Here is a 20,258-nt window from a genome sequence, read left to right on the forward strand (position 1 = left end):
AAAGAGTCAGGGGCTCCAGATCTCCCTCTTAGACTTTCATAGACTTCCATAATTTTTATTGGTCATCTTTTTGTATATGGCTGCCAGTGTACTTGGTCCCAAGAAAAAGTGCTAAGAATTATAATGCCTATTATAGCTTCTACTATTTACCTCATTTCAGACAAAGTTATATCTTACTAACCCATGAAACAGATCCACTTCTCTACTGTTCTTGGATTTCTGTAGAGATGAGCTGCTTTCATATATGTTTGAGCAAGTCTAATGGCATCCAAAGTAAAGAGCACTGGTATTTTCATGCACTGTAAAAAGAAAGCGTATATAGTTATCTCTTAATTAATAACTTTCCACTGTGGATTGAAATTTAGTAACTTAAATACTTGTGCATTTTACCTTCTTTCTGTCATCATCAGATAACAAGTCACGCTACATGGCAGTTTTCAGACCTCTGGTGCTGGCCTGAAACCATCCCATGTTCAATTCAATTGCAAAATTCACGTCGACTTCATCGTGAAAGAAGACTGAACAATGTTGAATGCACTTTAAAATCTTAAATGCAAATAATTTATAAGCTAAAATAACGAAAGCGAAAATGAGGATTGACTTTCATGAAAAAAAAGTGCTTGTTATTTTAAAAAATAGTTATAGGTTTGTGATTAAAATAAACCTATCTTCTGTTTGCCTTGTTTTGTAACCCTTGGGAAAGTGATATAAAACTGGTCACTGTGCCCTGTGATTCAGAAGTATCTTGCCTATTCTTGAACAAAATGGTTTTTTTTCTTGGGGAAAATGTGCTTTCTTCTAATACAGAATGCTTCCTCTAAGAGGAAGAAGTAAGTGTTATTTTTGGTCAAGTATGGGAAAGTCTGAATTAATCTAATGTATTATCTATTTTTTTTTTAATTTAATTACTCCTATGTCATTGATGACAGAAACATGCAATGCAGGCTGCTATGAATTTTGGAATTACTTCATTGAATAAACTGCAGTAGCAATTAAAGACGAAGGAGATAAACAAATGTTCATACTATCAACACTTTGCATACTTCCATAATGAAAAGTTTGTCAAAAATTAGAAAATGAGAAAGCATAAGATCTTCTGTTCTCAAAAGTAACTGTAATGAGGAAAATCACCTATTAGCAATATTACGATACTTCATTTGTTGTGGAATAAGACGACTGCTTCTCTGTTAGTTACCATGAATATTCATCAGCATTTACATGGTTGTACTGTATGTGAAAAGAATGTTAATCTGTGGTTTCTCTATAAATAATAATAATATTTAGCCAATAAAGCTAAATATGTCATTTCTCCCCTGGCTAAAAGAATATGCATGCATATTTCAAGGAACATTTTTGCTGACTTCTGTTCCTCTGCAGAAATATATTTTGAAAATAAAGATGCTGTCTGTAAGTCAAATATTGATGAACAGAGAGTTTCTCAGTAGACTGCTTTGTTTAGTTAGGTACTAAATATTTATGGAAAAAAAGTTCTCTAAAAATCAGATTTTATTCACAGTATACCACTGTGAAAAAATATGGTTGAAAATCCTTGGCATTTCAGTGGAATTTTGTAGAATATCAAGTAAGCGCTAATAAAATACCTCTTACGTATGTGATGCTATAACCCATGTAGAAAGATTGAGGTGGCACAATGAGAAATAGCAGTACTCCTTCCCGCACCAGCCTTCTGTCTCATTTCTGCTCTCTCCTCCCAGGTAGCTGTCAATTTTCCCTGGCCTTGGTTCTCACTCAAGTAACTCAAATAAGTTTTTCTGTATAGAGATCAAATTTAATCAAGTTTTAACTGTCTCTTGCTTAACCTGTTTAACATATTTATATAACCCTCTTTGTCCGCTATTCTGATCACTTCACAAGCCTTATTTGTTTTTCTGAGTGCAAGTGTAATCTTCTCATTAATCAATTGAATGGAGTTACTTTTTCTAGCTATTCCATGTCTCTCATGACATTATATAATTCTTTTTTTTTAACATACAACAATTATATCATTTCAGTGTTGCTCATAAATAGCTACAGCTAATAATGGGACAACTGAGGAACTTCAGAGACGAGAGTGTGGCTCTTTCTGCTTGTAGCAGACACTATTACTTGCCTTTAGCGTTATTGATAACTCAGAAGTACAGGATCTTGAATCCATTTGGATCCATATACTAAGTTACAAAACCTGGGGGAGAGTTTTCTGGTAGAAGTCTGATATACACCACTGGATCAAGTTAGAGGATATGATGAGTTACTGTTTAAGCACGTATTTGTAATGTACAATAAAGCATTACATTGCTATGGGGAGCCCAGTTTGGGACACTTATGCAACTAATTAAAATAGCTAGATTGTAAAATCCAGTAATAGTTTCTAAAAATTGTGGAAGAAGTAATTACAAACAAAAGTTGCTGTATCCAATATGTTGTAAGTCATTATTGGACTTCTTGGAGTGTGGTATAAGTATCAGGTGTTAGTCCTGAACTTCATCCAGTAGAAACCAACAGAGCACCTAAAATAGGTTGATTCAGAGCAACTCATTTCTCCAAAGCTGTTACGAGGAAGATACAGGCTAGTAGGAAATATGAATAGAAATTGTGCACTGTAACAGTTTATTAAGTAACCAAAAAAACCACAGTTCCATAATTAGAGCACAGATCCTTATAAATACGTATTTCAGTTTGATAGGAAAGAGAACATGATATTTAGAAATAAAAAGGCAATATAAAGGAAGTAGAAAACAGATTATAGATAATAACCTGAAAATATGAGCAGCAATAGAGTATAGAGGATGGAGAAGAGGCTAAAGATATCAACATGAAATCTGTGGGTAGCAAGGCCAAAAACAATAGTAAAGGGGCAGGATTTAAAAATGTACTAGTAATAAGATAGCTATTATATGTAGGTACAACCCATTATTAGATAAAACAACTCTGCAACTGTGCAAAGGTAGAAGTCTTGTATGAATATTCCTGATTTGTGTCTGGAAGGAAGTAGGCTGATGTTATATGAAGATGATGAAGCATCCCTGGTATATTAGTAGCCAATGGAGGATTTTAAACAAATTCTAGCAAGAAGTAGTATTTTTTAGTTGAGAACGTTTATAACTTACAACTTTGTAGAACTGGTTGAGGAATCTTTCTTTTGTTAATCCTCATTTTGAATAAGTATTCACAGTATTCATTTTAAATAAGTATTCATAGTTTTCAGGCATCGGAACAGGCTGCCCAGAGAGGTGGTGGAGTCACCATCCCTGGAGGTGTTCAGAAAACATGTAGACATGGCACTTTGGGACATAGTTTAGTAGACATGGTGGTGTTGGGTCGATGGTTGGACTTGATGATCTTAGAAGTCTTTTCCAACCTCAAGATTCTATGATTCTATAAATATATATACTGTAACAGTACCATGAGTCTAGAAGAATGATAATATTGAGTAGATATTCAGAAAAGGCAGTCAGGATAGGTATTTTTATGTCAGTTAGTCTGACCTAATATCTGACTAAAATAATGAAAATCTGATATGAAATTCAATTATTAAAGTATTAAAGCATAGGAGTATAGCTATACTTCTTAGAATGACTTTAAAGTAAGTTGCATAAATCTAATTTCTTTTCTGGAAGTCAGTACAAGTCAGTTGATACAGGTTACTATTCATTTTAATTTACTGGTTTTTAAGATACCTTACTAACACTGTCTAACACTGAGATATTCAGATATAAAATGTAGGCTACACAATGTCAATAATATGTTAAATGGGTTAAAAATGGTCTATGTGGTTGAACTGAAAAGTAATTAATGAAATTTAGGTTTTTCTAGAGTTCTGTAAAGATCAGAGCTAAATTTGATCATTAAACATTTTCAAAGAGTCCTGATAAAATTTGTCAATGGCATTTATGAAGACTGGTAAATAATAATAAAAGTCTGTAAGTATAATGTAAGCTAGGCCCAACAAAACATTTTTATTACAGAAGAACACAAACTACCTGTAAGAGGGACTAGGTGGCTCTGAGAGTATTTTAGATGCCTTTTATAAAGCTGCATGTTTTCATCCCATCCAGCTTCCACCACCAGTATAAATTCTCTTTGAACCATGTATCCAATTTCTGTAGTGTACTGTTGTTCACTATTTTCTATAACATTTATTGCACTGTTGGATCATCAAGTGGATCTGTCCAGTTGTGTGCAGCACAGCAACCAGAGCAAAATGTTCTTTGTTGTGTTTGTAGTACCCGTGACAACACATGCAGAAAATAGCCATTGGATAAAGTAAAAAACTGCTATTAGACTACTTGACTGGATGTCTATCAAAAATAGGGTACAGCATAACAGTTTGCTTTGAAAGTGCCCAAAATTCCACCTAATTTTGCAGGAATTCTGTTTTCCTGCATTACTGTACTTTTTGGTTTTTTGGGTTTTTTTTAAGCTCACCTAAACTTTGAATGTATATTGCTGTTACAGACCTTTGTAAGCTCAAGACTGAGTAGCGTTGTCTGTCCCATTCAACTTGTACATCAGCAAACCTCATTTTTATAAGTTAATGTGCAGTGATGTCATATGCCTGAGCATGAAAATATCAGAACTTTTCTGACCTTGAGGAAGATGTTTTGAGGTTTTGGTATGGCACCTATATTCAGCTGTGACTGTAATAAATAGGTGATGGCGGCTGAATGCTTCAAAGTCAGCTGAGTGCATTTCTCACTTCCATAATGCCTCTGTGATTTGGGACTTGCGTGCTTTCTACAGAGGATACCCACAGAAGCACAGTTCACATCTGGTCTGTTCTGGCATTGTTCTTGATAGGTCTCCAGTATAACCATCTGATAGAATTGACTGCCAAATCAAGACCCACGGCAGTTTACTTGGCAAGCTTAGTGGATCTACTTGGGGATCTAACACTCACTCTCCTAAGACATCTGGCCTCATTTCTGCTACTCGGAGCAGGGCTCAAGCTAGGCGCATTTCCCCCTTGCTCTGTTGTTTGAAATACAGTTACGTGCAGACACACATGTCAGAGGCCTTATTGCACCTCTGCTTGGTCAAGTGATGCTCTGCCAGTCATATGCCATTCAGTCAACTTACCTTATACCCCAGTATATGTCAGTCTCTCTTACCTTTCTGCAGTTTCACTTGAATCCTGGCATCAATTTTGCTATGGCATATTTTCTAACCTTGGGCTGTAGTTTAATATGCAGTTTAAGATAAGTTAACAGTTCTGTTAAAAAGTTCCACCTCTGAGTGATCCTCACTGCTCATTTCTGACCCTATGAAACTTCCTCCCTCCTCTGTTTAAGAAATGTCATCATGAACATTACATGGGTCAATTATGAACTAGCTCATGAAAATGCAGTTAAGCTTTTAAAAACCCAGAGCACCAGCTTTTTGTGTACCACAGAGGGTCAGAGCAGGGACAGGTTTACATGGTCACAGGCTAGAGATGCTGGGACTGCTAACATCTAGTGGCAGCATTTGGTGGCAGTTCTAATTGAAAATGTCACATGGAACTACCTCTTACAAAGAATAAGTCTAATTAATGACTCACCACTTTCATGTTAAAAATTGCTGTCATTTTGCAAATTCCTGTTATTTACCATCGTCTTTTTCTCTTGAACTGTTCCGTGTTGGGGAAGATAGAGCATTGCCAGGAAACATGTTCTTCTCAGAATGGCCATATGCAGATGATGTCCTATTAGGTCTTTATCTCAAAATAAAAATAATAATAATTTTTAAAAAAATAAAGATAATTAGTAGTTGATTTGGGAGGCTCAAATATTTGGGAAATAGTCTGTTGGGCTTTATCAGCTCCTTTCCAATGAGAGAGCAACACAAGTACACTGCTACTGCCTGTACCTCCAGCTACAAAGTCAGTTCTTTGGAGAGAAGTAAATCCTTGCAGGGGTCTCTCAGAATTCTCCAGTTATGGTGAGACAGTAAGAAATACTCTTCACAGTATGTTCATTGGTGAATCTGTTCTCAAACACTGTGGATTCCGTTTTCTTGGGAGTACCAGTGCTCCAGCTTCTTCCAGGCCCAGAGTGTGCAGAACATGCTTTTTATATGGATACCCAGATTGGATGCGGGATGCCATTTGAATAATCATTTGTTTGTTCATCTAAAAATGCTAAACACAATAGGTAATTGTAAAATTTTATAATTGGCAAAAATGGACTAACTTTTTATTAAAATAGAACTACAGTTTGTTGTGCAGATGAAAACTGATTTATTTTGAAAAGTTTACACAATTGTATATGAACTGTGCCAATTTGGAAGAGTTGTTTGACCAAATGAAGGTTTCTTCAGCAGGCTACTGGGACATTTTGCAAACGACAGCAGATAGTATCACTTACGTAAATCAGCACTGTCAGTTTTGATTTGAAAGTGGACACCTTTAATATGACTTCAAGTTGCTAGAAAATGTTCCCCACTGGGAACACTTAAAAGCCAAAACATAAGTATATTTCATTTATTACACTCCAAACTGTCAACACTTTACCTAGGAAAGTATACCCAGAGTGATTATTTTGTATTGTATGGAGTAGATGATGAGTCTGCCAATCTGTGTTCAGTCAGAATCAGCATAATATTTGGTTACAGGGATGCATTCCAGTCTGATGAGAATCAGTATTCTTATCTGCAGAATACATGTTTTTAAGAGAATGTGTCCTATATGCAAAGCAAAATTTGTGTAACTGAAAAAAATCTCACCATTAAAAAAAATCAGGCATTTATTGCTTCTTTTTCACTATGCATGCTGCTTTAGGAAAAAAGGAGAAACACAGCTTTTATTATGAAATACCAACCTTTCTTGGTTCTGAGAAGAAATTGGTGATAAATTAAGCTAATCTCCATCAGGATTACTCTGCATCTGGGATTTAGGCAAATTGAATCAGAGGCCTGAATAGTGACAGTGAATATCTATTAGACTGTAAACAGAATAATAGGCCCTGTGAATTTTAATGAATTAAGTGAATGGCTGAACTCTTATAGTTTACACAAGGCATATGGTTAGTGATGCATACAGTATGCTAGGAACAGCATATAATGTAGATGTCTTGATTACTAAAAATGAAGAATAAATAGAGTTTGAGCTTTTCCTTACTCTTCTTTTTATTTGCTTTTTAGGCTTAGGAGGATAGCACTTCACTTTGGTTTTTGACTGTAATAGATAAAGATGATAACATGTAACCTAAAATATGTTGAATTTTTTTTTATATCCCCCTCTGTATTAAGAGTTTAGAGGAATTGATTTAAATGATTCAACCTATGTAACTAAATTGCAAGATATGTCAGGTTTCTGTAGCTCTGCATGTTGTGTCTCACGCAAAGTTTAGGTGTGTGCCTGACTTACACAGGTGATTTTGTGCTGCTTCCATCTTTCTTACAGTGCCTGGGAACCATTCTCATAGACTGTGACTCTGTGATAGTTAGATACTGTGCGAACAGACCCAACAAACTTGAGTTGAACAGGAAACTGTTTTCACCAACTTGCAAATAACTTCCTTTTCTGCCTCAGGAGAAAAAAATCTTCAAGTTTTTCAGAGAATGAGACTGCCAACAGGCTCAGCTGGGAGATACTTGGAGACTCTGCAGTGCACTCCCTGGAAGGGTACTGGTCCACCTGTGATTCCTTTAAATGGCTTGGAGAGACTGCTTTTTAAAGCTGATACTCAGCCCTGTGCATAATCTGGAGATAGTTAGAAAGATGCCTAATTTAAAGATAATGGCCAGTTAGGAGTCTGAAACATAGAAACGATGCTGACTGGAAAAAGGGATAACTGGAAGACCTGGGGGAAGGATACATGAGTACAAAGTATATAGTAAAGGTTCTGGGCTTGAAGTGGTTGGAAAACTTTTTGACAAAATGACAGAAAAAGTAGCAAAACTTGAAAAGGAGGAAAAAGGGCTCCAGTAATGGTTTATTTAAGAGTTCATGTAGAAATAATTGTTCAATTTATGTTGATCAGATTACTAAGAAAGCAAGCTGAAGCAGAGAGAACAGAAAGCACCTGTGTACAGAGCCTCGTGAAGTCTCCACAGTAATTTAGAAAGGTGGGAGCTGGGGGGATTCCCCAGTGGACATGTTGGGAGAACTACAGAGAGGTGGGAAGAGCTCTAGGAGGGTGGGATCATAAAAACCAACAAGGGACGATATTTTAAGAAAACACAGTTGATACAATTTATGGATTTTTTTTTAAGAGTCTAAGGAACGCCAGAGCTGACCTCTTAAATTAGGTTTCAGACACGTTTGTTTCAGCAGTGCAGTGGTCTTACACAGGGCATCTGGTTTATAGCTTTTATGCTTTGTGTGTGTTTCTGCAGAAGGATAGCATAACCTCAGACACTGAACTGAGTATCAGGAAATCTTGGTGGTCTTCACATCTTGGTCAATGGCCTGCTATGTGACCTTTGGAGTGCTGCTTCACCTCAGTATTTCTTGATCTGCCCTGAATATTCTTTGTTTGCCATGTCTGGTATAACTCTGCTGACTTTGTGTGCCCTAACTATTCAGATAATAAACTCTTTGAGATCCCAGGCATCCCTTACTACACGTGTGTGAAGCTCTAATCTCTGTCAGTGCCTTTTTTTTTTTTTCTCTGTAAATAACAGTAATATATTATATTTTAAAGGAATTATGCTAGTTTTGCTAGCACCTGTGTAAATCAGAGGTAATTCTGTTGAAACCAAAGAATTTACAGCAGGGAAAAAATTAATGTAAATGAGGTAGGACTTAAATGCTGAAGTAAATAGGACTTTAAATTATTATTATTGCCCATTTCACATAAATATAATTTTAGAAACCAATATATTTTGACAGAAATATTCTGCCTGTCATCCCACACTGATTATACATATTTCAACTCATTCTCTGCTATAAAGAAAACTATTATTTTTTCCCTGTTATAGGTCACAAAACATGGTAATTGTCTTGAAAATTTAGCAACAGCACAATGAAAACTATGGCGTGTTTGCTGATAACAAAAAAAAGCATCAGTCTGAAAATATTTGGGTCTGCAACGAGTTTTTGACAGTCTTAAAGCTTAATGTACAGGAGAGATTAGATAACTGTAAAGCAGTAATATTATATACGACCAAATGTCCCTCATATCAGTAAGTATCTGCTGTGTGTTCTATAAATGAGGTGCCCAAGTGACGCAATAAGAGGGGTTTCATTTTACCTAAAGCTATGTTACAAAGAATGCTATGAAAAGAAACAGATTTTTAAGACAAGATTTCAGGCATAAATAAAAAGTGATAGCTAAACAGTTACCAACAGAGGATTAGGAAAAAAAAAGAGAAAAAGCTGACCAGTAATATAAAACTCCTAATTTTGAATCATGAAGGGAATTTTAAAACACAAAAGTATACTCTTAGGTATATATTGTGTACTTCTCTATAGAAATATAAACTACATTGTAATTGGCCAGACTAAGTCCATTGCTGCATCTTTGTTTAAATATGGTTTGTTGTGAAAACAATCAAAAATTTAAAACTGGTCACTTTTATATTAATCTGTAAACAAATTGAACTATCTTTTAGGACATAGCACAATGTATTTAATTTCCTTTTCTTATAAATATCAAATATAGGTTGAAATATTTTTAATATTCTTCCCTATGGTTTTCTACACCTGGAGCTGGTTAAGAAAATGCAGTCAAAAGAACAGTCTCAATTTTGTACTTGAAAATAAATTGTTATAAAGAAATCACTTGTTTTCAATGGTTTTGAAACAAGAAGGAATGATATTTTGGTAGAGGATGTAGGATGAGATTGGTAGCAAAAGTATTTTGGAGAAATGTGGAGAAATGTAGTGTTTAAACAGTTTCCAGCTAAGTGAGACTTTCTCCCCTCTGTTATCCTAACAGCAAGCAGGAGCAACACAACTTAAGCCAACATAGTTGTACAAATTTGAATCTTACCTGTGATAGGAATCAGATTATCAAATTTTATGCAACACAGTGTCTCATTTCTGTCATTGTACCTTAATATTCTTCTTCCTTATTGCATTTTAACTGGTTTTTGCGTCTGCAGTTCTAAATGCCTGGAAGCTGAGTTTTGTGTTCACATACCAAAATCCTGAGGCCTCTTTTATACTGTTTGACTCAAGGGCTTTGTCAGGAAAGCCATGGTGGGTTTAGCTTTGGTAGCTGAAAAACAATACTGTGCAAATCTGTCTACGCTTTTCCAGATGTTCTTACGATAATTAGGTTTGGGATATTACTGAATTCACCTTTTCTAGTTCATAGTCTGTTATCCATAACTCAGAGCCATGAAGAAGGCAGGACTGGGCTAGGGTGTTGGACTGCAAACTGGAGATAGCTGTTGCCACAAGGATAGAAGAGGCTGGTAATATTTTAAATCACTTCAATTTATTTTTCAGAGCTTGTCTGTTAGATCCTTAGTTATGCTCATGTATGTTCAGATTTGCTTGTATTAATGGGTGTGGAAAATCAGGTTGTAGGTGCAACTGCAGTGTCACATTATTTTGTATGTACATACTGCAATTTCTCTATCTTTATGTAAAATGGAACTCTTACAGGTCATCAAGTGAAGCATTTCTGCCAGACAATGCGTACTTTGAGTTGCTTGCTCACTCCCTGCCCACGGCGAGACTGGGGAGAGCATAGGAAGAGCAAAAGTCAGAAAACTTGTTTTTTGAGGGAAGGACAGTTTAATAAGCGAAGGGAAGAGGGGAAAAAAACCTCAAGGGATGTAGACCCGTGCCCAGCCAGTCTCTGAGCAGTGGCTACCGGCCAGACCAATCCCCCATCCCCCTCAGTTTTTGTTGTTGAGCAAGACATTATATGGTATGAAATGTCCCCTCGGCCAATTCAGGTCATGTGTTCCCTCCCTACTTCTCGTGCACCCCAGCCTACTCGTTGAGGGAGCAGGGTGGGAAACAGAGGAGGCCTTGACGCTGTGCAAGCACTGCTCAGCAATAGCTGGTCTGTTACCAACACTGTTTTAGTCACAAATCCAAAACTCTGCACTGCTAGAAGACAATTAACTCCATCCCAGCCAGACCCAGCGCAGCATTATTACTATTGTACAAAGCACAGTAAAGCTTAACATTTTCCATAACTAATGTGAGCCATGGCTTCTGCCGTGAGATCTGCACCAGTGCAAGTCTGAAATCTAGGTATACATAGCTACAGTGCTAGCATCAGACTTCGGTTTGTCTTGGGGCCATTAAGTTTTATTATACTACAAACAATAACAATAAAGTGTGTAAATTAACATGGTAATTATGAGAATAATTTTAGGCATTGACTTGGTCATATGGCATTACTTGGGGCCATTGATCAATTTGTATCAATTCCAGGATCAACTAGTGTCAGAGCTTTTTGGGATGTAAAGACACTATTAGTAGTGTGTTGTCGGGGTCTGTGTATCACCACAGCTTCTTTGAGTGTTTAATTAAATATGACCTTTTAAAGGAAAGAATACCTTTGTCTTTATAGATCTCAAAACTGGCAAAAGATACAGTGCTAAGAAGTGTTTGCATGCTGAGACTAAAATCGAAAACTATTATCCTTAGAATGAATATTCTGGGTTGTGAAAATAAAGTAAAAAGGCTTATAAGGGAGATATTTTAGGACTGTATGCAACCCAGCAGATGTAATATATACTATATAACCATATGGAGTTGGTAGATAATGCAGCAATTGCTACTGATTAAAAAGAGCCGAGTACTTTAAGCTCATGTTGTTAGAATTTTAAGCTTCCCACCCCCCCCCGGGTCAGACCAGTAGCAATTGCACTGGTCTAACAAAACGTGTTGTAGATTTGTTTTCAGGAATTAATCAGGCATTCCTATTCTAGTTCGCTGGTAGCAGCTAAGTGTCCCCCACAGGAATAATTCTGACGGTAACATCTAAGTTGGGAAAATGTCTTTACTAACAAAATATCCCCTAGATTTGACACCAAAGAAAAACAAAGAGAAAAGATCAAATCCTAGTATTACTAGCACTAATAAAGGCATTGTTATCATACACCAATGTAGTACTGAAGTCATATTCGGGATTGATTTCATTGCAGGCAGTATATATCACCTGTGTATGCTTATAAGTTTAAAACCTCCTAGTTGTAATTTTCTCTTTCCTTGATTTTTGTTTAAACTTCATTTTTCTTTCCCTTTTTCTCTTTTCCTTTTCCTTTTTTCTTGTTTGTTTTTTTTTTTTTCTTTTTTTCTCTCCCCCCCCTCCCCTTTTTTTTGTTTTCTTAAATTGCTGCTACAGATTCTTCAGGGCCTTTCTGGTCCCTTTCTTCCTGGAACCCTGAACTAAAAGACAGGCACAGTGGAATTGCAGTTTCTAGGTTCAACTGTTGCTATTGCTATCAGCTTGTTCATCATTCATCATGAAACTCTTCTGGAGTTTGGATATACCAGTAAAATTTATCTAATATTATAATAAGACTATTGCCTGGCAATGTTTGTGTGTTGTCTGAGATGTTCAAATGAATGTTTAACTTTGTTTATTATCATGCTTTTTGTTTGTCTGTGCTCAGCTATTTATCATTATTTGTAGTCCTTCCATGTGGCTTTGCAGTTAATTTCTTTGATATTTTACTCCTTTAATTTACATTTCCTGTTTGCATCAGTATACAAATGTGCATTTTCTAGCCTGAGCACCCATGTCTGAGAGAGATCTCCTTACTTTTAAAATTTGAGTAGCTGATTCAATTTGATTGAAAAAAGTACAGCTGAGCTTATTTTTCTGTTGTCAAATACATCTCCTACATGGCACAGGAGCCAATTTACTGTTGGACCATTTCAAATACTACAAAAGCATGTTGTGATTTATCTGTAATTCTTTTTCATAGTGTGTGCTTTTCTACTCGAGACTCTGTCCTCTCTTAGTCTGTTTCTTTCTATGAGCTTGGTCCAAGTTCCCTAGCTCTTGGGCCAAGAAACATTTCAAGTTTCTTCTTTCCTCTAAGCTCTGTACTTGCAAACAGGCCTATGTACAAGATATTTTGTTGTAAATACTGTGGATGGAGGGACCCAAACTTGAATCAGAAAATGGGACATATTTCATTGCACTTCCTCTCCCCAAATTTGTGGTAGGGTAATTTTGGTTTTAATAATTAAATTTTAGCTAAACACAGAAAAATGTTAAGTTGGGAAGTGGTAGAAAAATAAATGAATCTTGGAATCGGATGAATCTGTTGTGCTTTCTTTGAAATATATCAGCAAATGCTCTCTAATGACTGTATTTTGAATACACTAGAGGCTGTAGAGTACTTTACCCCAAATGCCAATAAACAGGCTTCATAATTCTGCAGTCAGTTTCTATGAGTTGAAGGCATTCTGCAGAAAAATAATTTTCAGGAGTTTATCAGCTATTGGTGAGAGATAGTTTAATAAGATGAAGCCCACATATGACGATCGAAAGAAAACCTTATTCTCTCATTTTAAACTCAGCCAAGGTGTCTGTGTTGACAATCACAGTTCTGCCTGAGTCATGGAAGTTGGATATGCTAGGAGGATCTTCTGACAATGAGTTACTGCTCTTGTCTCGCAGCCAACAATTTTGACATAAAATTGTCTTGTTCTGCTTTTTACAAAATGCTTTTGTCATAGTTGCATAAATATGGAAACAAAATAATTTCAGTTGTACAACTGATGATTTATACTAATGCATAGTGTTATTTCACTAAAGCAGAGAACTTTAGGATAGGAGAGGTAGGAGCTTGAACAATCAATTCTTTGTTGTGCAGTTTGGCTAATGTTCAGCTGCAGAAGGTATTATTCAAGCTCAGTACTTGTGTGGTGTTGGGGAACATAAACCAAAATCAGGTATGGATTCCATTCAGCTTTCATTCAGGTCAACAGATTCTTTTCAGGAGGATATTTCATACTTTTTTATTGTAGTTTTAAATAAACAAGGTGAGTGGCCTCACCCGTGCTGGGTTCCTTCTTTCCTGTTAACCACAAATACAATTTTCTGTCTAGTCATTTCACTATTTTTTACTTTTCCTAGTTTGTTACATTAGCTTTACTAAATCCCCGTAATTCATTTTTTCCACTCCAGATAATGGTGCTCCTTTGCTATCATTTAAACCTTTCAAACAGTTGTCTTTTACTAGTATTCTGGTCTTTTGAATTTCTTTTAAGCTGCAAGCATCTTTCTGGCTTAGTAATGTATACCACATTTCAGAAATGATCATAGAAAAATTGTCCTTTATTATTATTGTCTTTATTAGTCATTAGTAATAGTAGTAATGATAATACAGGCAGTTTAATTATGCAGCATTAGCAGCATTAGACATCCTATCAAGCTCTAGTTCTTGCTTAAAACTAACTAAAAGTCTTCAACAGCAGAAATGGGATCTAAAATTGAGGCTTCTCTCGGCACCCCTGCTCGGACCTTGTGAAAGACAGGGTTAAAGATCAATTGCCATGGTTCTGGTCTGGCACCTGATCTTCCTTCCGCTGTCTGAGCTGGTATCTGTTTAAAACACCTATGATCTGCTAAGAGCATCCTTGTGCACAGACCGCCTGGCCTGCCTAGGTCTTCTGCATGGGCCAGCTGCATAGAGAGTACAACCCCTCCTATGCAAGCCTTGAATAATAACATGGTGGACTTACCTGCTCCGAGGGTATGCTGCTTATCAACAATGGATAACCACTACTGTGATAATTTAAATTGTAGAAATTATATCGGGAAGAATTGGTAGGCAGGAGAGTTTTGAATTACCCTGTCTTGGTGGGAACCAAAATTTCAGGTTTTGAATAAAGAGATATACTGGTGTTTCTTCATGCAGTCAGGTATGAATAAGCTTTAAAAAGATCTCTATTTGACCACAGTAAAGCCTGACACTTCTGTTGTTATTTCAAGAACGTTTCTGGTAGACTGGGTCAGGAAAGGATTTTTAATTCATTCTGCAGAAGCTGCTTTGTCTTACTATTGATGGCATTGTGAATATAGTTATTTTGCTAAAGACATACAACAAAAAAATTGTATCTATATTTAAGAACATTTTCCAGTTTAATGTATTAATTCATATTTTGTATTCTAAATATCATGTTATTTACTATTACAGCACATATCCTATTGAACCAATAACACAGAATGAAGATAATTCCTATCTAATGGAACTTAGTCTAAATGATACTGGTTTTTCCATAGTGTTTGCACTTTAAGAAAAATTGCAACAGAGTATTTTTTACTTGCATCTTCCAGGCTCTAACCAGAGAGTTACAGCACAGCGTACAAGAGCTGAGAACAAAAATCAAACAGGCAAAAAAAATTGGAGAAGTGAGAGTGTGCCAAAAGGCTCTTTCCCAAGAGTCTGTTCAGTTGGCAGCGTCTATTCTTAATGTTTCAACAACTGATCTGGAGGAAATATTAGAAGTAGAAGATGATGAGGTAAGTTATTTTAAGGACTCTTAAAAGTAAAAAGGGGCTAGATCAGAAGATGCTGTATATTTCAGGACTTGAGGAAAAGAATTTCCAGGTAAAGACTGGAATTTCATTATGCAGCATCCAGCACAAAAAGAACAGAACAGTTGGATTTTAAGGAAAAGGTCAGGTTAGAGACTCATAAGGTGGCAAGACTTTGGGCATGCATAAATGAAATATAAAGATATTGTTTTCAGCATGTAGATATAGAGACATTATTTGAAAATCCTTCGTAGTTTCCTTTTTCATGACACTATTTGGCAGGGTTATACATTTTAAATAGACTTCTGCATTAATGAAAACAAAAATAGAATGTGTCTTGCTGTGCCAGATTGATCCCGTTGATGCTTCCTTTCTTGAATTGTGATACCTGTTAAAGGTATTTCTAGTAAACAGATGGTTTCTGGGGGATTCCATTGCCTTTTTTTGTTGATTCTATCATACATTTTACTATGAAATATCTGATAGTGTTGCATCAAATCACCCTCTATTAAATTGGTACAGTAGTAGGATTTCTTACCCAGATTTATTTAGCCCTGATCAAATAATACGCAATAAAGCCTGTACACTTACTTTAATAAGAGTGTCTAGGAGTTGACCATTATTGGGCTGTAGCAGTACTCAGATGATGACTTAGGTTTAACCTTATTGGAGCTTTGCATTACAGAAGTCACAAAAGAGAGTTTTCACTTTGGTTAAATAAAAGTGCACTGTATGGGTATGCACTGATATGGATTCCATTCATAAATACAAATAAAATGGACTTTCCATAAATAGAAAACAAACTTAAAATACAGGTGATTAATTTACACTACACAGATTTTAGATACATATTCCATTTATCAGTGCGCAGAGTCAGGAACCTTTACAGTGAAATTGTAAAATTTACCCATAGATCACCTGTATGTCCATGTGAAAAGAACATGCCGTGCATGCTTCTAGGGACACGCACAGACAAGGATAGGTTTATAAATTTAACAGAGCCCTCATACTTGGTGGATATGCTTCAGATAACTAGTTTTGCAATCATAGTTCCCACTTCCACATGCTGTTTATTTAATGTACATCCAATTACATATTTCCTTTCCTGTTCATTATGTTCTTCTCAGGTGGTGTGAAAATATTGTGTCTATGTCTAAATATTTTTCTATTTTTAGGAAACAGCAAAGACAAAAATGGAATTTGAAAAAGATAAAGAATGGCTGCGGTATATACAGAAACTTCTTGAAGCACAGGTGCTAAATTTATATATTCCCTTAATGAATTATAACTTTCTACTCTGAGTAGCTAAGTGGTTTTAGGTTGTAATTAATCTGTTGCATTTGTAATTATGTTGCAATTGATGGTCCCAAACTAAACTGGGATGAGGCAATGTAAAATCCTTGTTTTGTAGCATTTCCTTTTTATTTCTCTTAAAATAAGAGTCACTGGATAAAACTGAAGAGATGTTAACCAAGGATTTGCGATAGCAAACATAACAGGTGAAACCAGTGAAACAATGCTGGAGAAAACCAGTACAGATCTTGGCAAATGTGTTAATTGAATTATTGAAACAGTGTGTAATGCTTGCTAGAGTGAGCAGGATCCATTCTCTCATACCTCTTAGGAAAAGCAGATTTTTTATTATGTGTCTTTAAAGTTAGCAGTTGATATGGACACCTGAGGAGTTCATGGGTTTCAGTGACCTTTTACTGTGGACCTGTTTCCAGTCAATTCATGTTTTCCTCATAGCCAGACAGCTGTTTATTATCGTGTCTTCCCGCATTCTCTACAATATTTTCTACTGAGACCTCGAGCAGCTTGTTAGTGGGAAGTAAATATTGATTTGGCATCCTGTCAATGCAGAAAGAATGAAAAAATTTCCACCAGAGGCCCCTCAAACATTTTCCTATCGACATTTTCTGGGCAGAGAGGAAAGCTGCATAGAGGATGACAAGGCTGAGACTAGCAGAAATCCCTGAGGGGTCCATTGAGACTGCCGCTGTGACCTGTGTGATACTTTTTCTTCTCTTTCAAGTCTTTTTTTTAATACACACAGAGTCTGCTGGGATGCTCCCCTCTTGTAAGTGATCAAGGGCAGTTTATTGGCAGGTGAGAGCCCTGCTTTTCTAGCCATACTCAGCTTTTGTTTGGACATCGCTGACAACATACACTGACTCTTGAAACTTTTCCATTATATTTTAGTTGTCTCCGTTATTCAGATGATGGGTAGCTATGTCTGAAAAGAAATAAAATTTGATTTATAAATCCAGTGTTCCTAATGCATATTCACTAGCATGAGTCCATTAGCAATGTAGTTCATTTTGATTAAGAATGTGAATGACTGAAAATATTTTGAAAGCCATTTCAATGGAAAAATCACATACAGTTTTATACATTTTATCATTAATAGCTTTTGTGTCTAGACTATGTCCTACAACCAGATTTTTAAGAAATGAGGTTTTTCCCCTCTTGCTTTATCAAAACTTAGAACCATTAAGACTGCTTAATTGCTGCAGTGGAGGAGATGGAAATATCAGTTTGCTTTTACTGGCTTTGTCAGAAATCCTGGCAGTTTAATTTAACCTTGTAGTGTTACACGGAACTCAGCAGTAAAAGCACAAATATTTCTATTCACTATATTGCCTTAATTTTAAGAATTTTTTAAAAATCTATAAATTTCAAGATTCTGTCCATATTATGGACACCAAAACAGGACTCAGATTCATGGATTGCGACAAAGAATTCTGATATTATTTTTTGTTATCATTCTTTGGCAGATCATTAACAAATCCTAAGCAGATTTTTATCACTTCTCTTCACCTGATATAGACAGACAGCAAAAAACAAGACACAGAGAATGAGGGAGTTGTTGACTATGTAACCAGCTATATTAGGATTGGAAACGTTAGCTAAGAATAGAGGAGCTCATTGCTCTTAGCTGTATCAGTTTGTGTACAAGTTAATAGTGGTTTTCAGTGATTTTTGCTCCATCTTGTGGGGTTCCTCAGAAGGAGCTCTGAGGGTAAAAGTAATTCTTGGCAAGCTGACCGCGTTTAGAATTGCAAGGGGATTAGTGCTTTTTGGGAGCAGCCAGCTCTGCTTTTCATTTCTGTCCATGCTAAGTCACATGGACGGAAATTGCTAAGATTTCTTGGTCTCCCTTTGGGACCAGCTCACGGAAGAGCTCTAAGCCCTTTAAAATGCTTAACCTGTATCTTGTGGAGAGTTTGGTTGTGGTTTCCTTTAGTAGGCATTGGTAATATTTCTGATCCGAAAACTAAACCTCATGGTGAAATGAAAGCTTTCTGTCAGGACTTTGCTCATAACGGGCTGCTTACTTAGTGTGGCAGGTTGGCAAACTGTGTACCCGTTTGCATCTTGAACAAGGATGCAGGCTTGCCCTTTTCTGTTATTCCGAGAGAATGTTCAGTTGAAAATTGCATCAGATCACTTAATATTGCATTTTGATATAGTGTCTTTTTGTGCCATCTAGCTAGAACTTCGGAACATAATTGCCCAGCAGTATTGATTTAATTGCCTAGGTTTATTTGTGGACTCCTAATTATTGACTGGAGGTAAATTTAATGGAGAAACCTTTATGAACACTGGGAAACTGCTGCTGTTGCTGTTATACATAATGAACTGCATCATATCCCTTTAGATCATTCTTCAAGCTAATTTTATTCCGTTGTGACAGTACGATAACATTTAAAATGTCATAGACGTTTTATTTTTATTACTGACATACGCCATTTTACTGCTGCATTAGAATTTTGGAGGGGACTGAGGGAAGCACTAGTTGCTTTTTACTGTCATTTTATGGATTCCCTAAAGTGTAATGATAAAGGATAGCACACCTCTGTTTTACACTTCATCTGTACCTTTCTTTTCCGTACTCTTATGACTTGGAAAAATTCTAATTTCTGTCAACTTTACAAGAATGTTAATATTTCAGTGATAAATATTTTTGCATTCCTGAGGCTCACAGACCCCAGTCAGAGTTTGTGTCCTTATTTTATCAACTACTATAGAAGCGCATGTGTAGAAACTACACCATTGCTAAGAAGCTTACAATTTGATAAGAGACAACCCTACATCAGGATGTTATTCTGTAAATGGGAAAGGTATAATCAAAAAGTAGAGTCATATTCTGAATTCTACAGAGCTGGTAAAAGTCACTTACTGTCTAAACCAACATCTTGAAGTGTTTTTTTAGTTGCCTTTTTGTATTGGTACATTAACACCCGATGACTAGAGTGTTCTCATTAAAGTATAAAAATGAAACATCTTAATAACTGACATTAGGATAAAAGGTAAAAGATTCTCTTGCCTATGAAGAACCAGTATGTGGAGAGGCTTCACAGGAGTGCATGCAGATATCTGCTACCTGCACAGGGGAATCTGAGTCATGTATAGAGACATCAAACTGACTATGCATTAGTGATTGGGCATGGGAGTGAGAAGCTGGGAAAAGTATCACATCATAGACAATTGAGTTTTCAGCAGTTCACAGTATTTGGGAGAGGAGAAACAAGTATGGTTATCTCAATATGTATGTGTGTTTGCAGCTTGCATGGCAAGTGATGAGGCTTCTGCCTACTTTGTCCCTCACAGCTGGGTGTGTATGACTTATTATTGGAACCTGGTACAGTATAGTAGCACTCTATAATAAAAAAACGAACCAAACAAAATACCTAAAAACCAAAACCCAGCAACCTTCTCTAGCTTTTTCCCATCATGGGAAACTTACACAGCTGAATCAAGAGAATGACTTCTTTTCACATAGCTTATACAAGATTTCTTGTACCACCCAAGGCTTTCATTCATTGTGACTGATTGTAAGGAACAGCATCTTGGAACTATCTGTTAATAATTTTG

General features: G+C 36.2%; 1 protein-coding gene across 3 annotated transcripts in view; it reads left to right on the plus strand.

The window, feature by feature from the left end:
* CNTLN (centlein) overlaps positions 1-20,258 on the plus strand; it is a 203,604-nt gene that overhangs the window by 178,770 nt on the left and 4,576 nt on the right. For 2 of the 3 annotated variants that reach the window (XM_054810899.1, XM_054810898.1), the window contains exons 25-26: positions 15,180-15,365; positions 16,556-16,633. In XM_054810899.1, the coding sequence (XP_054666874.1) occupies positions 15,180-15,365; positions 16,556-16,633 (264 nt within the window). Of the gene's footprint in view, positions 1-410; positions 684-15,179; positions 15,366-16,555; positions 16,634-20,258 lie in introns of those variants that run through there. The other variant, XM_054810900.1, reaches the window with a different exon arrangement.

Source organism: Grus americana, chromosome Z (assembly GCF_028858705.1).
Source record: "Grus americana isolate bGruAme1 chromosome Z, bGruAme1.mat, whole genome shotgun sequence".
NCBI lineage: Eukaryota > Metazoa > Chordata > Aves > Gruiformes > Gruidae > Grus > Grus americana.